Source organism: Arachis ipaensis, chromosome B07, assembly GCF_000816755.2.
Source record: "Arachis ipaensis cultivar K30076 chromosome B07, Araip1.1, whole genome shotgun sequence".
Taxonomy (NCBI): Eukaryota; Viridiplantae; Streptophyta; class Magnoliopsida; order Fabales; family Fabaceae; genus Arachis; species Arachis ipaensis.
The window spans coordinates 18,596,183-18,598,893 of NC_029791.2; the positions used below are offsets into that span (position 1 = coordinate 18,596,183).

The window sequence follows — 2,711 nt, forward strand, 5'->3', positions numbered from 1 at the left end:
AAAAGTGGAGGTAATTGAAAAATTACCACCACCCGCTAATGTTAAGGCAGTCAGGAGTTTCTTGGGTCATGCAGGATTCTATAGAAGATTTATAAAGGATTTTTCAAAAATTGCTAAACCATTGAGCAATCTATTAGTTGCTGATGTCCCTTTTGTATTTGATGCTAAATGTCTGCATGCTTTTGAAACTCTGAAAGCAAACTTTACCTCTGCTCCCATTATAGCTCCCTCTGACTGGGATTTACCATTTGAATTGATGTGTGATGCTAGTGATTTTGCTATAGGAGCTGTTTTAGGACAGAGGCATGACAAGCTTGTACATGTCATTTACTATGCTAGCCATGTGTTAAATGATGCTCAAAAGAATTACACAACTACAGAGAAAGAATTATTAGCTATTGTGTATGCTGTTGATAAGTTTAGGTCCTATTTAATTGGTTCTAAAGTTATTGTTTATACTGATCATGCTGCTTTGAAGTACCTTCTAACCAAACAGGATTCTAAACCAAGATTAATCAGATGGGTGTTACTCCTTCAGGAGTTTGATATTGAGATAAAGGACAGGAAAGGGTCAGAAAATCAAGTAGCTGACCACCTTTCCAGAATTGAACTTGAGAAAGGAGTGCAACCACCCATAGCTGTGACTGAGACATTTTTGGATGAGCAACTGTTCCTCATTCAGCAGGCTCCATGGTTTGCAGACATTGCAAATTACGAAGCCATGACTTTTATTCCCAAGGAGTACAGTAGACAACAGGTGAAGAAGCTACAGACTGATGCTAAGTACTATATTTGGGAGGAGCCATACCTTTTTAGAAGATGCTCAGATGGTATAATCCAGAGATGTGTCCCAGATGAGAAAACACAGCAGATTCTTTGGTACTGTCATGGCTTAGATTATGGAGGCCACTTTGGTGGTGAAAGGACAGCTACAAAAGTCCTTCAAAGCGGTTTTTACTGGCCGAATCTCTTACAGGATTCAAGAGCATTTGTGAAGAACTGTGACAGGTATGAAAAAGCTAAGAATCTCCCTGCCAACCATGAGATTCCACAACAGGGGATCCTTGAGGTGGAGTTATTTGATGTGTGGGGTATTGATTTTATGGGATCTTTTCCACCCTTATATTCCAACAACTATATTCTAGTGGCAGTTGACTATGTGTCCAAGTGGGTGGAAGCTGTGGCTCTGCCCACCAATGATGCCAAAGTAGTGATGAGCTTCCTTCAGAGATATATTTTCAGCCAGTTTGGTGTCCCAAGGACACTCATTAGTGATGGTGGAAGTCACTTCTACAACAGACAGCTGGACTCACTTCTGTAGAGATATGGAGTCCATCATAAAGGGGCTATCCCTTATCACCGTCAGACGAGTGGACAGGTTGAGGTTTCCAATAGGGAACTCAAGCGGATTCTAGAGAAGACCGTCAGTGTCTCAAGAAAGGACTGGTCTAGGAAGCTTGATGATACTCTTTGGGCATACCGGACAGCCTACAAGACTCCTATTGGCATGTCTCCTTATCAGTTAGTCTATGGTAAAGCCTGTCACTTACCAGTTGAGCTGGAGCATAAATCTTACTGGGAAATCAAGTATCTGAACCTTGACGCTCAGGCTGTAGGAACTAAGAGGATGATTCAGTTGAACGAGCTTGATAAATTCAGATATTCAGCTCATGAGAATGCCAAGTTCTACAAGGAAAGAACTAAGATATAGCATGACAAGAAGATTACCATCAGAGTCTTTGAGCCAGGTCGGAGGGTACTTCTGTTCAATTCAAGGCTCAAACTCTTTCTCGGGAAGCTGAAATTCCGGTGGTCAGGACCGTTTGTGATTACCCGAGCTTCACCATATGGTCATGTGGAGATTCAAGAAGAGAATTCTGACAGAAAATTTACAGTCAATGGCCAGAGGTTGAAGCACTATCTTGGAGGCGAGATTGATCGCCAAAGGTCCGCTCATCTGTTGAACTAGCAGAACTGACCGTCAAGCTAGTGACGTTAAAGAAGCGCTTGTCGGGAGGCAACCTGATGTTTTTGTATCCTTTAGTTTGATTTCTGTTGGTTTGATTTCATATTTATTTGGTTTCAGTTGAATTTTTACTGTTTTTCCTTTGTTTTACGTATGTTTGGATCATGCAGAATTATTAAAACAGAAACAGGTTCCTGACTATAGAGCTACGGATGTCAGGAGAGGAGTATATTGATTCAGAAGAGTTGACGCCTAACTTGAACATTTCAAGTTAGGCGCCACATATTATGTGTAGAGGAGAATTCTGTTCTGGAAGGTCTGCGCCTAACTTGAGACTTTTCAAGTTAGGCGCCGCATACTACGCATCAAGGACCATTTCATTTGGGGGGTCTGTGCCTAAGTTGAGAATTTTCAAGTTAGGTGCAAGGTATGATGACTCCAAGCAAGTTAGGCGCAAAGAAGAGCAAGTTAGGCGCAGAAACAGCTAACCCATTCGGGAGGGTTCAAGTTAGGCGCAGCAAGGAAGGGCGTGACATCCAGTTAGGTGCAAGGTATGATGACTCCAATCAAGTTAGGCGCCGTTTATAGCAAGTTAGGTGCAAGGCCAAGCTTGTGCACCAAGTTAGGCGCAAGGCAATATCAAGTTGGGCGCAGGCTTCACATACGCACCAAAGTTAGATGCAAATGCACTCCAAGTAAGGCGTGGTTCCCCCCTTCCAACCTCCCCTCACCAAAGCAAATCCTA

General features: G+C 42.6%; 1 protein-coding gene across 1 annotated transcript; it reads left to right on the forward strand.

Annotated features, from left to right (window-relative positions):
* LOC107606833 lies at window positions 722-1,711 on the forward strand. Its single transcript, XM_016308847.1, has 2 exons — window positions 722-1,091; window positions 1,554-1,711. The coding sequence occupies exons 1-2, from the start codon at window positions 722-724 to the stop codon at window positions 1,709-1,711; spliced, it is 528 nt and encodes a 175-aa protein (XP_016164333.1).